The following is a 17,987-nucleotide window of genomic DNA, read 5'->3' on the forward strand; positions in this document are numbered from 1 at the left end:
TCATATGCCTTTCTTGTTAAATTCTGGGATTATTACATGACATTATAGCAGAAAAAGTATATATTTTGCTATTTGTCAGTGACACATGCCCACAGCAATACCTACTGTACACACACACGTCTCACACACACACACACACACACACACACACACACACACACACACACACTGTGTATACCTGCATAAATGGTAAATGGTGCATTTATATAGCGCCTTTATCCAAGGCGCTTTACATAGATTGTGCATCGATTCACCCATTCACACACACACACCGATGGCGGCGGAAACCATGCAAGGCACCAACCAGCACATCAGGAGCAATTAGGGGTTCAGTTTCTTGCTCAAGGACACTTCGACACTGGCTCTGGGCGAGCCCGGGTTCGAACTGGCAACCTTGCGGTTACCATCCAGCCACTCTACCCCTGAGCCACCGCCGCCCGCATACGCATACATACCGAGGCCGACAGACAGAGACAAGCGCGCACATGCACGCGCACACACACACACACACACACACACACACACAGTCACACACACAAACACACAAACACAAGCAGTTGTTTTTATGAGTCACTCTATTGCCCCAAGATCAATGTCAGATCAGTCAGTCAAAGCAACAGGCCAAGGCTGCAGCCAACTAGCATTAATCATTAGCTTTATGGGAGCCAGGGACAGACACTCGCTGCCAACAGACAGGAGACACACGTGAACCGTTGGCTCAGGGAGGCAAGCAGGTGTGACGCAGGCTGACTTATTAACTCTGCCATGGAGCATGGAAGACATATGGGAGTGTGTGTGTGTGTGTGTGTGTGTGTGTGTGTGTGTGTGTGTGTGTGTGTGTGTGTGTGTGTGTGTGTGTGTGTGTGTGTGTGAGAGAGAGAGAGAGAGAGAGAGAGGAGAGGAGACATGCATGTTAGCTTTTGATAGCCTGGCTTTTGTTCATATCCAACAAGGACACATACCTGTACAGTACCAGTCCATGGCATATAACATATTGTAGTAGTGTAGTATAATATAGTAATAATGGTCTTGGAGATTCTTTGTTGAATTGCGTTTGAGTTTTATTTCACTAAAACATCTGCATGAAGGGCTGTGACAGATAACAGTACATAAACATGTCTTGTGTCCATGTCCATGTATGTGTCCTATCAGACACGGTGAGGTGTTGTCATAAACAGGACTCATACTTCCATACCTTCCTACCAGACTGCATATCTCTCTGTCAGATTGTTTGCCTTCTCCCTGTCAATGATGCTGCCTGTAAGCCCGAGTTATACGTGGTTGCACATTGTGCCGGGCACTAGCTGATCTACAAGCTCACAACGGGTCGCAGCAGGACACGTTGAGAGCTTGTAGATGTGCTATTTCTGGTGCGTGACACTGGCGTGCAACTACTGTACGTTTAACTCAGGCTTTACTTACCTGTCTGGCTCCCTTTCTGTTAAAATCTGTCTTTCTGTTTAGGCGGAGGGGTGACCTTCACCTGTGTGTGGCACCACATGGCACGGAGACACGGGCAGCGCTGCATGGAAGGCCGCGTGACTGCAGGGATTGCTGACGCACTGGCAGCAGATGCACGATGATCAACCCCTGATATCAAGCATGCGCTGTACGACAATACACTCTGTGGCTTGGTGAATATTTTTTATGCCCATAGCAGATGTGGCTTGGTGAATATTTGTTATGCCCATAGCAGATGTAAGACTATATCCAATGGATATGAAGATATAAAGCTGAAATCCAAAAGCTTTTTACATAGTTCAATTCCTTGAACACCTTCATGTTAGTAGAATCCCCTGACCCAGTATACCCATATACCCTTCTTTCTCTCTATGATTTCACTGACTTTATTGTCTCCACCAGGCCGAAGGCATGGGGAGAGAGTATGTTTTGTGTGTGTGATTGTGTCCGTCAGTCCATCTGTTTGTTACCAGCTAATCTCCGGCACCATTAACCCGGTCGATGCAACATTTTGCACAAACACTCCCTGGATGCCAACGATGAACCTGTGCCCCAAGTTTTCCAGAACGGCCTGTTATAGCACCATCAGGAGGCCGACTTTTGAAAAACATTTTTTTTGATATTACTCCTCCGGATCTGTCCGATATTTCATATTCCATCCTAATTGGCTTAACACTGGCTTTCAAAATTTGCAGGATTGGTCCGTTTTGAACCAAAAGCCTCAAATCATGAACGCAGCATGCAATTTACGTGAAATCTTTCACGGACTTTCCTACTAGGCTGAGGAATATATCCCACCCTTTTCACATTGGCCTGTTATAGCACCACCAACAGGTGGATTTTTGCAAAACACATCTTTGGAACAAAATGCCTCAAATCATCCAAATTGCCATCCCAGGCGTAAGAAGAAATGGCATCCTTTTCACATTGGCCTATTATAGCGCCACCAGGAGGCCACAACCTGACCTGCCCTGGTGGAGACCTGTGCCCCGAGGGGCACTTTATCTAGTTCCAACTAGAGCAGTGCTCGTTGGAGCCTCCACAGCGGTGCCCGTTGGGCACTGATGTCAAAGATTTGCACAAATGATCAAGTACTTCGTAGTATTCGTACCAAATAATACAATATAACTAGCACATGGTGGTGGCCTCCTTACTCTTCCATTGGGAAATTGCAACACTGGTGCCGGTAGGACACCTACCGAATGACAATTAGCCCTGCCTGAAGCCCATAAGCACAATATCTCCCCAGGCCAAGCGGGCATTTATTCTTGTCGGTAGATGTTTGGTCTCCCACACAGGAGACCTGGGTGTTGCAAATACCTCTCTTCCGAGTCTCCGCCAGGAGAGGACATAAAACGTACGGATTACAGCTTTACGAAATGCATTTTTTAAGTCTAAACTTTAAAGTAAAAATCACACTTGTGTGAAGTGAGGGGCACCTCACTCCTTTAAACAAACATCTCACTCTAAACAAACATTAAAAGTCCATAGACTAGGCTGCCACATGACGTCACGTATAGTACTCTAAACAAACATCAAAAGTCCATAGACTTAGTTGGCTGCCATATGGGCTAATTTCCGAGGGCCAGACGTTGGAGGGGATAGCGGCGTGCCCCATACAAAAAGAAAAAAGACTGCACTGGAGGTAAGTGAAATTATCCCATGGCGTGGGCAGATGTTTTCATTTAATTAGAAGTGATTTATACTAGTATATAGTATGGTAGATTAAATGACTTTGTAAGATGACCCTGTTGTAAAGAAGGCAGTAGGGGGGGGGGGGGGGGGGGGGGTGAGGAGAAGTCCTTGAAGAAAGCTGGCTTTGATGGATGACAGCACAGTTTTTAAGTAGATAAGTGTTTCATCTCATCGGTCTTAAAACTGGAATGTAAAAAATAAAAAAATAATAAACACATATTCCCACATGCCAACACACACACACACACACACACACACACACACACACACACACACACACACACACACACACACACACACACACACACACACACACACACACACACACACACACACACACACACACACACACACACACACACACACACACACACACACGTTACATCCCGGTTAAATTCTTGCGTTTCTGCCAGTAGATGCATGATGCAGACACGTATGCACACGTGCATACATGCTATTCTGTGCCTCAAACGTAAGATAAAGACTGCAGAATATGTCTCGCAATGGATGACATTTTCTTTTCAGGCAGATCAATACTGTATGGCCCGGGCTCCAGGGAACCATCTTCTGCTCATGAAGGAAAATGACCTTATTAATTAGTCATGGATATTCTATATTTATAATAGTTCATCGATCTCACGCGGATAGCAACTGCCACACGTTATGACTCACAATTCCTCAGTCCGCCCCCCTGCATCCCGTCTTCCTACCTTCCATGTTCATCCTCCTCCTTTCCAGAGCTCTCATTGGCTGGGTGTCTTGACTCCTGCCTTGGCCAAATACAATGCTGTGCAGCCAGCTCCCCTCTCTGTGCATCTCATTAACACTTACTGCTTCACCCTGTCCTTTTCACCCGCTTTGTATGTTATCAACCGATAAACACCTGTAGGTTACTTATCAAAACGATCTTCTCCGTCTACTGCATGTATACTGGGAGCCTACTGGCTGCGATTAGGAAACACGGAAGTGAAACTGACTTACGTGGCCGGTTAAGACTGGTATGAGGTTAGGGGACTTACGTGGCCAATTAAGACTGGTATGAGGTTAGGGGACTTACAAGGCTGGTTCAGACTGATATGAGGTTAGGGGACTTACAAGGCTGGTTCAGACTGATATGAGGTTAGGGGACTTACAAGGCTGGTTCAGACTGATATGAGGTTAGGGGTCTTACAAGGCTGGTTCAGACTGATATGAGGTTAGGGGACTTACAAGGCTGGTTCAGACTGATATGAGGTTAGGGGTCTTACAAGGCTGGTTAAGACTGGTATAAGGTTAGGGGACTTACAAGGCTGGTTCGGACTGATATGAGGTTAGGGGACTTACAAGGCTGGTTCAGACTGGTATGAGGTTAGGGGACTTACAAGGCTGGTTCAGACTGATATGAGGTTAGGGGTCTTACAAGGCTGGTTCAGACTGGTATGAGGTTAGGGGACTTACAAGGCTGGTTCAGACTGATATGAGGTTAGGGGACTTACAAGGCTGGTTAAGACTGGTATGAGGTTAGGGGACTTACAAGGCTGGTTCAGACTGATATGAGGTTAGGGGTCTTACAAGGCTGGTTCAGACTGATATGAGGTTAGGGGTCTTACAAGGCTGGTTCAGACTGATATGAGGTTAGGGGACTTAAGTTACAAGGCTGGTTCAGACTGATATGAGGTTAGGGGACTTACAAGGCTGGTTCAGACTGATATGAGGTTAGGGGACTTACAAGGCTGGTTCAGACTGATATGAGGTTAGGGGACTTACAAGGCTGGTTCAGACTGATATGAGGTTAGGGAACTTACAAGGCTGGTTCAGACTGATATGAGGTTAGGGGACTTACAAGGCTGGTTCAGACTGATATGAGGTTAGGGGACTTACAAGGCTGGTTCAGACTGATATGAGGTTAGGGGACTTACAAGGCTGGTTCAGACTGGTATGAGGTTAGGGGACTTACAAGGCTGGTTCAGACTGATATGAGGTTAGGGGACTTACAAGGCTGGTTCAGACTGGTATGAGGTTAGGGGACTTACAAGGCTGGTTCAGACTGATATGAGGTTAGGGGACTTACAAGGCTGGTTCAGACTGATATGAGGTTAGGGGACTTACAAGGCTGGTTCAGACTGATATGAGGTTAGGGGTAGGGATGTCCCGATCCCGTATTTTTGCTCCCGATCCGATCATTTGATTTTGAGTATCTGCCGATACCGATTTTTCCTGATCCGATATTTATATTTTTATAGAACACTCATGCCATATTGCAATAGTACAATATCCAAAATCACAGACAACATCCAGTTTGTGGGGCGGCGGTGGCATAGGGGTGGCATAGGGGTAGAGTGGCCGGATGGTAACCGCAAGGTTGCCAGTTCAAACCCGGGCTCCTCCATTGTTAGTGTCGAAGTGTCCTTGAGCAAGACACTGAACCCCTAATTGCTCCTGATGTGCTGGTTGGTGCCTTGCATGGTTTCCGCCGCCATCGGTGTGTGAATGTAATGCACAATCTATGTAAAGCGCCTTGGATAAAGGCGCTATATAAATGCACCATTTACCATTTACGTCTAATATCATAATATGGATGTTCCGATCCGATAATTTGAAAATGACGTGACTGGCCCCGATTTCCGATCACGTGATCGGATCGGGACAACCCTAGTTAATGGACTTACGTGGCCGGTTAAAGCTGCTATAAGCTGCTATAAGAAATAATATTATTCATATTATTCAGCCAGCAATGGGTGAAACTCTCCCAAAAAATATTTAGTCTCTGTGACATATCTAGGGGTCGGGTTTTTTTCGACTAATGACAAAGCTTCTAGGAACATCTTTGAATGCAGATTGTGGCCCCTCGATGTGTCACAGAGAGTACATTTTTTGGGAGCGTTTTACTCATTGCTGGCTGTCAGAATACCAAAAGATTCATTACATTTTTGACATATTATTGCTTATTTATAGCTACTTTAAGACTGAGGTTAGGATTAGGTCGGACATGCAGAAGGTTCATAAAATCGTTTTAATAAGTCACCTACTGTGGATTATCGGTTGATTTTCATTTGAAATCCGCTATCCTTTGTGTTTTTCTCTCTCTCTACATCTCTCTCTCTCTCATCCCAAAAGTACACAGACTTCTAGACTAGATATTCAAAAGTACACGGGTATAAATATAATGCATAGAAACAGTTTTCGTTTAACACTGTAGCTTTCTGGTGTCGCTTTCTTCACATCAGATATTGTTTTGTCCTCGTTAGCCAGCCAGCAACAGGTGGCCCTTCCAGCCAATCATTCAGTAGTACACAGCAAGTGAGTCATGCACTTGATGTTCGTTGATGAATGGCGGAACAAACACAAAGGTTAATAGTTCTTAATGTTCTTAAATAACTTATTGCTTAAGAACAACAAAACAGACAAGATGATAACATTGTGTGAGTGTGTTTAGATTGAAGAGTCCTTGATCATGACACTAAAACAACTCTGACAATGGTGTCCATTAAATGCCTGTGTGTGTGTGTGTGTGTGTGTGTGTGTGTGTGTGTGTGTGTGTGTGTGTGTGTGTGTGTGTGTGTGTGTGTGTGTGTGTGTGTGTGTGTGTGTGTGTGTGTGTGTGTGTGTGTGTGATATCCCATTGGTATTGCAGGGTTATGTCAGGCTACCCTTTGCCGTATTGCTGTGCTGGTGTTTGGTGGCCGAGGTCCAGGTATGCATAAAATAATGTCCTTCACACAGGAATAACTCTACACTACAAAGTCACACAGCTCTCCTCAACACACTGGCTTCCGTCTTCATCTGCATCTCCTACAAATACCTCCATTTACTGCATCACAATGCAGTAAATGGATGCATGGTTAGTCAGTTACGATCTGGTAACCACATAGCATAGCTAATTATTGGTGTTTTGCAATTCATTTCATAAAGCTGATGTGGTCTTTTTTTTATGATGAGAGCGTTTCATGACCCTTACACAAAACTAGGGAAGTTCATAATCATAACAGACAATCATTTGTTTTACCGATTAATACTATAAGTCAAACAGTTAAAGTGTGTGTGTGTGTGTGTGTGTGTGTGTGTGTGTGTGTGTGTGTGTGTGTGTGTGTGTGTGTGTGTGTGTGTGTGTGTGTGTGGTGTGTGTGCGTGTGCGTTGTGTGATGCTAACAAGCAGCCAGCCGCCACATTACAAAGCTGCAAAAGTACGTGATTGCTACCATATACTCTGTACAACTCAAGAAAAAAGGAATCTTGAACATTTCAAGAAGTTCACAAGCTAATGGGGTTTTCATTTCAAAACAATGTATCTCAAGAATGAAACTTCTCTCATTTAGTGTTTTTCTATTACTTTTTTTTCCTAATCTAGACCAACATCGGATTCATGAAAATTCACAAAAAGATAAATGCAATGCAATACATTTCTTGTTTTCTAAAATGAAAAACACTTTTTTGCAGAAGCAATTGTCTGCCACTAGAGGCAGCATAGAGGAAGTACACAAACTGTCTTCACAGTACAACATCTATACACACACATCCCACTAACCGTCGTGGCCCATTCGGACTGTGTCATCCGTGGAGTTGTTGTAGATGAGGACAGCAGAGGCATTGTAGGCCGCTGCCTTTAGTATCTTCTCCTTAAAGGTGCAGTTTCCCCGCTGGAGCAGCGCCACCCAGTGGACAGTCCGCGGAGGCACGACAAAGCGAGTGTGTGGGTCACAGCCCTGTCGGTCTACCACTGGAGAAGAGAGAAAAACAGATTTGTTTACACACACACACACACACAGGGCCTTTTATACTGTATTATGTATCCTGTCGCAAAGCCCGCTTAAATATACATTCTTTGAATATATATTCTTTCTGAGCGGACATTTTTAACTCAAATCTTTGCTTCTGGGGGGGGTCCCTGGAACAACATATTTTCAGATGGCTGATATAGAAACATGAGGTTTTCAGAAAACTTTTAGGATTTAGAAGAATTCTTTTTAGAATCGGCCTCAGGGCTAAATGGGTTTTAACTTAAGAATAGTTTACTTAGGTTACGTTTAGGAATACCAGTCTGAGCAGTTCCGCCGTCTGTACGCCCGGGGGGCGGGGGTGAGTGTGTTTTGAGGCGAGCTTTCCAGTATTCAATGTAGCAGTGCAGTGCAGTGCAGTCCCTACAGCAATGTGGGAGTTTGATGACATGATGGTGCGTTAGCTAAGCAGGTAGAGAGGCTGTCTGGGAGTTTGATGACATGATGGTGCGTTAGCTAAGCAGGTAGAGAGGCTGTCTGGGAGTTTGATGACATGATGGTGCGTTAGCTAAGCAGGTAGAGAGGCTGTCTGGGAGTTTGATGACATGATGGTGCGTTAGCTAAGCAGGTAGAGAGGCTGTCTGGGAGTTTGATGACATGATGGTGCGTTAGCTAAGCAGGTAGAGGCTGTCTGGGAGTTTGATGACATGATGGTGCGTTAGCTAAGCAGGTAGAGGCTGTCTGGGAGTTTGATGACATGGTGCGTTAGCTAAACAGGTAGAGGCTGTCTGGGAGTTTGATGACATGATGGTGCGTTAGCTAAGCAGGTAGAGGCTGTCTGGGAGTTTGATGACATGGTGCGTTAGCTAAGCAGGTAGAGGCTGTCTGGGAGTTTGATGACATGGTGCGTTAGCTAAACAGGTAGAGGCTGTCTGGGAGTTTGATGACATGATGGTGCGTTAGCTAAGCAGGTAGAGGCTGTCTGGGAGTTTGATGACATGGTGCGTTAGCTAAGCAGGTAGAGGCTGTCTGGGAGTTTGATGACATGGTGCGTTAGCTAAGCAGGTAGAGGCTGTCTGGGAGTTTGATGACATGGTGCGTTAGCTAAGCAGGTAGAGGCTGTCTGGGAGTTTGATGACATGGTGCGTTAGCTAAGCAGGTAGAGGCTGTCTGGGAGTTTGATGACATGGTGCGTTAGCTAAACAGGTAGAGGCTGTCTGGGAATTTGAAGGTCATCAGTTCCGTTGGCTTGCACAGTCTACTGTATGTGTCTAAGTGTCCCTGAGAAAGATACTTACACTCATCTACTTAAAACCATTTTAAACCACGTCTAAAAAAAGAAAACTGGATATTTTATTTTTCTCATGTCGAGGAAACCCAGCATAAACAACCACTGCTATGCGGAAGGAGCCTATTGGTTGGTGGTCGGTCAGGGACCAATCAGAAGTCTGACAAAGCCAGATACACCCCGGAGGATTTAGGAGAGCTAGTCTCTGTGGTGGACAGGAACTTTACCCTTGCAACAACCCTTTGAGGCAGAATCTCCATTTCCAAGCTAAACCTCCCTGCATGTGGAGGTTCGATGTGGCAGGAATGTTTAACCTGTGTGTCTGAACTGCGCCCATGCCACTGTTGCCACAACAAATGAGAACGTGCACAGTCACTGCACAGTGAGGTTTGCAGATAGTCATCTAAAGAATGAAGATGGACACAAAGGCATGGGGAAGTAGAGTGGTTTGTTATTGCTTGGTGTTTACAATGGCCACAGTCCAAACCCCAGTGGTGGAAGTCAGTGTGGAACTTGTCTGTCTGTCTGCATGCATGCATGCATGTATTAAGATAGACCTGTAATAGAACTGTAACTGGTTCAGATACTGACCTACAGTAATACTAACTCTTGATTCATACTTACAGTAGTTGTGCGCCACACGGGCATCATCCACCAAAAATAACTAATCTACAAGCACATAAGGCGTTTTGGGTGAGACGTGTTGTCACTTGTGACTGTGAGTTTATACTGTAGATTGGCTATTTTTGGTGTTAGACATGGGCGCGGAACTAAACTATAAATCAGGCATAACTAGATGCACCAATTGATACAAAAAACCTTTACACCACATTGCAAGAAGAAGTCCAGTAACTGTACCACAGCACACGCTGATAACAGCAAGTCCTGACATTAATCCCATGTTTTGAGCTCTCCATCATCTTCAGTTCTGTGTACATCTGTAGTCCAGTATGGTTTCATATCATTTCAAAAGCACTACTCACAACAACTCCTTGTGTTCTCTGCTTAGCTATCACTGGTATCAACAGGCCCTCTACCGTTTGTAGGCTAATTCCATTTCCCCTAAACGTCATTTTATGCAATAAATCTTGTTACACCGTTTTCCACCATGACGTATTCTCTTCTCAGCTATTTATGTTGCTTCTGTAATCCACTTCAGTTGGGTTTTTTCCCAGTTGAGCTGACCAAATTCATGACTATGAACTACAGTATGAATTTATTTTTTCCATTTGTTTATTTTGATTTAAGACAGTTGAGACAGAATTAAAAACAGATTAAACATTAATTTCACACCTATAATTGCTCTGCTCTCATTATCTTTGAGGGGTGCTAGCCCCTCCTATGTCCAGCATTGAAGGTTTGTGAAAACACAAATATTGTGTTAACACAAACATTGAATTCCATTGACAATGAATGCCCAGCTTTGAGTGTTTGTATATTGAAGACGAAGGTGAGGACGCAAATTGTGATTGGCCGGAAGCCCGGAATGAGATGATGCATGATATATGATGATAAGAGTGCCCCTCAGTCACTTCACATTTTTTACTTTTGTGTTATCCTTGAGCAAACAGGCCAGACAAATGTAACCAAAAAACGAAACCACCTCAAATAAGCCTCAGAATCTGACAACGCAACACTGAAATAAACATCACAAGTGATTGGGCCTTGCGGATAACGGCCAGGACAAGCTTCTTTACCCCAAGTGAATGCTGGGAACGCTTGGTAGTGAAGAGAAAAAGAGATGGAGACTGAAGTGATGCAGACAGGACAAGGTCACAGCCATTGATTTGGTGTTGGCGGGATGGGTTGGGTTACTGTCTATTTCAGCATCCTTCATACTTTCCGTAAACACATCATAATTCTACACTATGCTACTCTGTGGTTCTATTTAGAATTACTTGGGTGTTTCAGCTTGCATCAACTGTGCATAAACTGCACATACAGTAGAATGAGTGTGTGTGTGTGTGTGTGTGTGTGTGTGTGTGTGTGTGTGTGTGTGTGTGTGTGTGTGTGTGTGTGTGTGTGTGTGTGTGTGTGTGTGTGTGTGTGTGTGTGTGTGTGTGTATGTGTATGATTTGTGCATAAAAGGGTGTGTTAGCAGAAAGTGGAAATCATTCAGAAAATGACAGACACTATAGGGTCAGAGATAAAAGCTCAGCAGATAATCATGTTTACACCCTGCCAAGAATCATAAATAATTAAAAAACAAGACACAGAGTCACTGCACAATCTATAGCTATGGATAGCATGTTACTAGTAGGCCTGCAATTTGTGAATGAAGCTCCAATGTTGTGCTAATGTGCTAACATAAGCATAGCAGTGTGATGTGAGCTGTGGTTGACACAGTCGTGTCAGCCGAGCTGTGTGGTTCACTGGGACTGGTATGTGACTGTGACTGTTGTAGGAAATGTGAATGAGCCTCCGCTGAGATGTGCAGTTCACTGTGACTGCATGGCCAACTGTTGTGAGGATATACATACAGAAAATAGGTGCTCCGATCAGGTTTTTTGGGACCGATCTCGATCACCGATAGTTTTTTCTCACGCTCGGCCAATACCGATCTTGTGCGTAGGGGGGAATTTTTAATATTTCCAAAATTATTATATGTCAAAACCCACGTCAAAACTGTTCCTGTGTGTGTGGAGAGGAAGGGGAGAATGTCTGTCACAAAGATGCAAATCCATATTATTCATATAGATGGTAAATTGCAGATCACCGATCAAGTCATTTGGTGTTCCGGACTCGGAACACTTCTATCTCTAATACAGACTAACCCCGGCTGGCCCCTTCTGCACCACTTGATCCCATATCATATATCATATAGCATTATATAAATGTAATAATGCGACGTTTAATTGTCCTAGGAATTGCACTGCACAAGGCACAAATGTCTGCGATCAAGTTTCCCATTTTATTACACCCCGTCCTATACTTTCACCTCTTCAACTGTCTGACTCCTACTGATTGTTGTTTTTCTGTGGCCCAGTCACTGGGCGTAATTTCCATTCAGTTTTATTTCTCAATTTGTTTTAAAACTTCTGTTTTATGATTGTGTGCAGATAAACAAAACTATGCATCAACCACACTGCAAACCGAGTGTCTCGAGGGCTAAGAAGGCTTCTCGCCGTCAGATGCCTCCATCACTGGCTAATAAAAGCCAAGACCACCTATTATGTGTAGACAGACAGATGGACCGATAAGATAGATAAACAGACAGAGAGAGAGAAAGAGAGAGTGAGATCTTGTAACAGCTTGCAGCAGATAATCGCAGTCTATAAACAAAACCTTGGTGGAGGGGTGTGGAAGGTTTAAGGACATGAAAGCAGAGCTTGAGGATCGACTATTGCCCAAAAATAAGATCCCATTCCTGTACAACCCCCAGGTAATAAGTACAAACAAGTTCACGAAGACTATATGTCGGGCAGAAACCTTGTATGTCCAATGGATCCAATGTAGCTGTCATTTAGCCACAATCTATGGACACAATGTAGCTGTCATTTAGCCACAATCTCTGGTCATTTAATGCTTTTCATTGGTTACATATTTATAAAATCCACAGATTTAATCACAATGTTTTTTCTAAAATGTTCAAAACCTTTCAAAAATAGTAGAAAGAAATAAAGAAAGAACCATCAGAATCAACAAATACAAGAGGTGCCAGGCAACTATGCTACACACACTCTCTAGACACGCGCACGCGCACACGCACGCACGCACGCACGCACACACACAGGTCCCTTAACGCCTACCCCACACCCAATTAAAATGCAGGCTACATTTCTGGTCTGAACATCTATGTAGTTTATTACTAGCTGGCTGTGCTGCTTATATAATTTAGAACATTTGTTCCAAACACTGCACAATTTTTGGGGTCGTGGACCGATTTTATGGGGTGCAATAATATTAGATATTTGCAAAAACACACACAAAAAAAGATCACAACACGGAACACGCACTGAGGTTGTAGATCAGCTATTTTCATGATGTATTTTTGTAAGTCTGGGACCCCGGGAGACACCACATTTATATTTTAGGTCTCGAGCGGAAAGGTTATTTATAAAACCTCTCACTGACCCCTGGCCCCCAAATACAAACATCTGTCCCAATGATGCTGGCAGAGTGACCTGGTGAAGCAAGTGATGCCAATGCCTCTGGTGTAATTGAAAGAATTCAATTGTGGTGGGATCCAACTTGTAACGTCATTAGTGTATCAACTATCTAGTGGGCCGATGACTGTTGATTTCCCTAATAATTTATGGCAAATTGATCACTAGCACAATCACAGTCCAGGCAGGTTCTGTAAATCCTCTACACACTACAGCAGACAGCAGTGTAGACAACTAGCTTTCAGGTAGTGATGCACCGAATATTCGGCCGCAGAAAATATTCGGCAGAAAATGGCTAAAAATGCATTTTCTGCCTATTCGGTTTCGGCCCGAATAGGCAGAAAATATATCACAGAATAGTGTATGCAATTAATGCATTCAAAAGAGCTGAATAAATGTTTTATGGACCCATAATAGTGATTATTATTTAAGTTAAGTTTTGCCATAACCATTTCTTTTGCCATAAATCAGGATATTCGGTATTCGGTTTTCGGCCAACTGTTTCCTATATTATTCCAAGAATTTCCCTTTTGGTGCATCCCTACTTTCAGGGGAATGTACTACAGGCATCTGGATAGGACGTGGTTATAATGACGACATTATCATGTCCCTGTGTGATGACATCATTATGTAGAATACACAATGACGTCTGGAAGATGTCAACAGAACATCAGCAAGTCGTTAAAAACACATAAACCGGACGTCCCTACTTTGGACAGGTCATTATAGGCGGAAATGTAAATCTTCTGCGAAAATAGCCATTCTGCAAGGTCACGTTTCCATGCATAAGCTTGTAGGTGTTCTATTTTTGCTGAATGTTCGTCCCAGAACAGGGACGCTAGGGTTCAAGATGTGCAAAGAAAAACATAAAAAACATAATAATATAACCTTCAATTCCTAGCCGCCATCACAGAGGCCTTTACAGCATCCCAAATCTGCAGATCTGAGGTCAAAGCCCTCCTTGCATGAGGAACTTTGCTCTGAGCTAAGCAGTTTCACTGGTGATTAAATTAATTGAAAGGCAGAACCGGGCCTGGTCATTGGTCTGTTTGATGATAATGACAGCCAGAGGATGTAGTCTAAGGGAGAACTGGAAATGGCAGCACGCACGGTCGCACGCACGCACGCACGCACGCACGCACGCACGCACGCACGCACGCACGCACGCACGCACGCACGCACGCACGCACGCACGCACGCACGCACGCACAGGCGTATAGTTTTTCTCCATCTTGTTTTATGTTCATTTCAGCAGTCAGTCTATAGTGCATGCTCAGAGAAAGCGATAGACAGAGAGACACATCAAAACCATTGGGGACTGGATCAAATTGAATCAAAAGCTTGCAATATGACCCAGAAGAGCACAAATACATCTCTGTAATAGTCACGCAGGCAAGCAAGCACAAAAACACACGCTTGCCCACACCCACTCCAGCCCGAAAAACAAGCCATTAGAACTATAATGCACGTGTCGGAGTGTTTCTCTGTGCGGGCGCGCAGTCGTGCACATACACAGTCAACCTTATAGAGAGGAAGCTGCTTCTGATTGGCTGAAACGTCCTGTGGTTAGGCAGCATACAAGAACACAATGCTGTTATCACACAATGCTGTTATCACACTAACCCTAACGATTATTATTTGGCTTTATTAAAAACATTGATTCCAAGAATGTTTAATTACTAGTTTTATTACAGTATGGGTGATAAGGGCCATTATTAGCCTTTCTTTTTAAAGGGCATCTGTATCTGCGATTATGCAGCCAATGTTTTAGCTCTTTCAACTTGTTGTACCTATTTTGTATATATATATATATATATATATAGGCCTATAATAACATTGTTGAGGGGCGCTACTAGCCCCTCCAGTGTTTGTGTAAACACAAACATTGAAAACAAACGTGTGTAAACACAAACATTGAAGACAAAAGTGAGGACGCTAGTTGTAATAGGCCAGAATAAGATGATGTATGATGATGATGTATGATGATAAGAGCACCTCTCACTTCAGACATGTGTGATTTGTTTTTTTATAGTTTCCCAAGATGTTCACATTTTGAATGGGGCTTAAGTGGTTCAATAAAATGAAGATCAGTTCATTTGTACTTTTTTCATTTGTTTGGCATCTTAATTCTATTATATTAAAGTTAAGTTACATTTAGTTTTCATATTGAAGTGTAATAAATGTAATTCTTTGCCATTATTGTTATTTGTTTGTTAAACGTTCTCATTAGAAATCTTAAAATATAAGTCTTGTATTTTATTTTAACAATAGATCGTTCAAAAGAACATTGTGATCACCATCAGACCAAAACATGTGGCATTGGTTGGGCTCTAACTATAAGAACACTAGGATGGGTTATTCACAACCTATAAACCCATCTGAGATCACAGGCAGGTTGAAACAAACACGTGGCACGGCACATAGCTCCAGTTCATCTACAAGACTGAACATGACAGGAGGCTCCTTCCTGCAATCAAGCTAACATCTGATGCCATCTTTTACGTGCCCGCAAGCATCAACATAGTTTTTGGTTAAACCCTCATTTGCTTATCACACACTGCAGCCTCGGCTTCTCAAACTTTGACCAGGCAGGAAAACAAATTATGCTAGTGTTGAAACAGCAGTACAACCACCTGTGCCTCACTGGTTAGTTTCACTGGCATAATCCTCAGTGTTATTTTGTCCTTTTGTAATTTCAGAGTGTCACTAAATCAAGTACCCGTAAAAGGTAAATTTGGTTACATTTGCAATCTCTGGAAGTTAAATTAACACATTCTTGGAATCTCAGGCAAACATTTGGGGAACAAAGGCATAAATAGCATATCTACAACAAGCTCACAATGTGTCGCAATGTGTAATGTTGTGAACTTGTACAGCACAGTATAGATCTGCTATTTTCAGCGAAGAGATTTTGTGTAGAGGGGAAAAAAGGACGGGGCCAAGTACAGTTCTCTGGGAGGCCACATAGTGTTTAAGTGGTTAACCCTCAGATCTTTACAGTATAAAAACAGGTGTACAGAACACTTTGGCTATTAGTTAACCTGCCACAAAGGATTAAAGCATTACTGTATGTCCCCGTCCTGGGGGACTTTAAAACCTCAAGACTACTGAGGCTTCAATAATAAATCAGCTGTCTTAAAGGCCCTCTGGCAGACATCTTCCCCGTATGAGATTTCACCCTTCAGCGAGTGATCAGGTATCAAAAAGAATAATATATTGAACATCGCTAAGGTCAATGAAACAGCAGAATCCTTCAGCTGCACCTGGCTCCCGATTGACTGTGTGAGGCTGCATTGCCCTTGTTTCAGTGTACTGTGCATGCGTGCGTGCGTAAGGAGAAAGAGAGACAGACAGACAGACAAACAGAGACAGAAGACAGAGAGAGAGTGTGTGTGCATGTGTCCAGAACAGTGTCCAATATAATAATAACCTTGTAGGTAAAGACTGGAGGGATATGGCTATGGGGCCAATGAGGTAAGAGTATTGTGAGACAGGAATACTGACGACATCACTGCAGCAATCACCTAAAGAACAAAGTCAAAGGGGAGTTTGCTCAAATGTAGATGTGTAAACAAGTTGTGCCGTGTGAACTGCAGTGCCGTTCCAGTGTGAGAGAGAGGACGTTGTTAATGACATTCTATGGCATCGCAACGCTTGTGAGCTTGTAGATCTGCTATTTATGATGGTGTGGCACTGGCAAGTTAACTAAGTATAAAATAAATCAGGCCTTAGTGATCGCTACAGTACTGTACATACTGTAGCTGACATGCTTTGGTTTTGAACTACATACAGATACAGATATTACAGAATGTTATGAGAGAGAGCATTGTTTTCTGTCCCACGGACAAGAGAACCGCAACAGCCCACACACGTGATGGTGATGCTTACATTCATGAAGACATACCGGTATCAAAGTTTGTTATACTACAACATATGTACAGTAATTAGTGCAGCAGTGCAGAGTTGAAAAAGCTTAAGAAGTCAGTAACATAGTGAGCTGTAGACATAGCCTGGCATGGCCAAACTAATATCACTGAGTAGTAGATATTAGTCTGGAACTTTGGTGTGGAAGATATACTGTATTTCCAAGGGGCGGTTACAGATAGATTCCAACGTCACAGGAAAAGAGTCTCACTTTGAATAGTGGGCTCTGATTGGTCACTCACAACTCTGGGGGGAGCGAAATGAAATTCAAACTGAGGAGTGCCAGACCAATCTCCCCAGGGATTTATTTTTTTCCTGTGGCAGATTTGTCTGGCTTCCAGGCTACTGTAGATATATATATACTGTACTGGACTCTCAGTAAGTCTACAGCATGGGTCTGCCGTCTGAACCATTTGAACTCAGTGCACTACTTTAATGGCACTAATACATATGTTGTTGCGCTCAAGGAGCTTTCGACTTTGATATATTCTTCATTATTTTGGGGAAAGTTTAGAAGGAAGCCTGTGCCACACTGTTTTTTATTAGTACATTCATGACATACTTTGGTCTACTAAATTACATTTGGAAATCATACATCCGCTTCAGAAAATCCACTCAAAGCTTTTGTTGACACTTCAAGAGAACAAGGATAAAGGACAATAGAGGACCACATTAAAAAATCCCCAGCACAGATGGCAACTATCTGCTGCTACCAAATCCTAAACAGATTGCGTTATAGCTGGGAATGGGACTCGTATATTTTCCCGCCTCAGTGCAGCCATCATTTAACAGACCATTTATTTGTTAATGTCACAGAGG

General features: G+C 43.3%; 1 protein-coding gene across 4 annotated transcripts in view; it reads right to left on the bottom strand.

Moving 5' to 3' along the window:
* rnf130 (ring finger protein 130) overlaps window positions 1-17,987 on the bottom strand; it is a 61,150-nt gene that overhangs the window by 33,308 nt on the left and 9,855 nt on the right. For all 4 annotated transcript variants that reach the window (XM_079502956.1, XM_079502955.1, XM_079502958.1 and 1 more), the window contains exon 3: window positions 7,661-7,852. In XM_079502956.1, the coding sequence (XP_079359082.1) occupies window positions 7,661-7,852 (192 nt within the window). The remainder of the gene's footprint in view (window positions 1-7,660; window positions 7,853-17,987) is intronic.

This window comes from Electrona antarctica (genome assembly GCF_951216825.1).
Source record: "Electrona antarctica genome assembly, chromosome: 1".
Classification (NCBI taxonomy): Eukaryota; Metazoa; Chordata; class Actinopteri; order Myctophiformes; family Myctophidae; genus Electrona; species Electrona antarctica.